Below are 1,311 nucleotides of genomic sequence, written 5' to 3' on the forward strand. Positions count from 1 at the left end.
AGAAAGTTAAACAGATTTGTAAATTACTTCTATTAAAAAATCTTAATCCTTTCAATAATTATCAGCTGCTAAAGTTGAGTTGTTGTTTTCTGTCTGGTAACAGTGCTCTCTGCTGACATCTCTGCCTGTCTCGGGAACAGCACAGAGTAGAAGAGGTTTGCTATGGGGATTTGCTTCTACTCTGGACAGTTCCCGAGACAGGTGTCATCAGAGAGCACTTAGACAGAAAAGTACAACTCAACTTCAGCAGCTCATAAGTACTGAAAGGATTAAGATTTTTTAATAGAAGTAATTTACAAATCTGTTTAACTTTCTGGAGCCAGTTGATATATTGATGAATAAAAAACATTTCCTGGATAACCCCTTTAACTAAATATGTACCAAGTCCAGTCACCCCCCCCCCCCCCCCTACCAGAGCTTAGGCCAGTGTTTTCCAACCAGTGTGTCTCCAGCTGTTGCAAAACTACAACTCCCTGCATGCCCGGACAGCCTTTGGCTGTCCGGGCATGCTGGGAGTCGTAGTTTTGCAATAGCTGGAGGCACACCAGTCGGAGAACATTAGCTTAAGAAGCTGAATAGAAGGTAGAGCAGTTTTGCATATGCATGGTCTTGTTTGCTGGCTATTAACCTCCTAGACAGACGCCATTTATACACAAAGAAAACAAAAAGGGTGGTTGAGTGACACCAGCAGGAGAAACAAGGTATTACACTATGGCAGGGGGAAAAAAAATGACAACTCAGGAAGGCCGTGTACTTTCAATAGTCCAAGTGCCATACTTGGATGCAAACACCCGGGAGGTGAGACGGGACAGACGCCGATCACTGTTTCTGTTGTACCGCCTCCTTCCTCGCGGCATCTTGAAGCAGCTGTGTGTCCACTTCATCAGCCGGGAGCTGGACATAGCGGACCACGGACCCCCGGATAAAGCAGTTCTTCACAGAAAGCTGTTAGAAGAGAATCAGTTCGGAATAAGGTTCAATACATTAAAAACGAATGTTGTTCCAAAAACAGCAATGGGTTAAAACATCAAAACGTGAGGATGACGGACGACTCACCATGTGTGGATACTTCTCTGGGTCTGTCACACTGATGTCTGTAAGTTTTATATTCAGATACTGGAAAAAACACATTTTATTGAGCTGCAATAAATCCTGTAGTATACTCCAGAGCTGTACTCACTATTCTGCTGGTGAGGTCACTGTGTACATACATTACATTACTTATCCTGTACTCATCCTGAGTTATATCCTGTATTATACACCAGAGCTGTACTCACTATTCTGCTGGTGAGGTCACTGTGTACATAAATT

The 1,311-nt window shown here is 43.2% G+C and overlaps 1 protein-coding gene across 1 annotated transcript in view; it reads right to left on the reverse strand.

Moving 5' to 3' along the window:
- Positions 1-517: 517 nt before the first annotated feature.
- LSM2 (LSM2 homolog, U6 small nuclear RNA and mRNA degradation associated) overlaps positions 518-1,311 on the reverse strand; it is a 5,570-nt gene continuing 4,776 nt past the window's right edge. The window contains exons 4-5 of the mRNA XM_056541277.1: positions 1,057-1,116; positions 518-945 (exon numbers count right to left, since the gene is read on the reverse strand). Of these exons, the coding sequence (XP_056397252.1) occupies positions 820-945; positions 1,057-1,116 (186 nt within the window). The 3' untranslated portion in view covers positions 518-819. The remainder of the gene's footprint in view (positions 946-1,056; positions 1,117-1,311) is intronic.

The sequence above is a fragment of the Hyla sarda genome, chromosome 9 (genome assembly GCF_029499605.1).
Source record: "Hyla sarda isolate aHylSar1 chromosome 9, aHylSar1.hap1, whole genome shotgun sequence".
In the NCBI taxonomy this organism is placed as follows: domain Eukaryota; kingdom Metazoa; phylum Chordata; class Amphibia; order Anura; family Hylidae; genus Hyla; species Hyla sarda.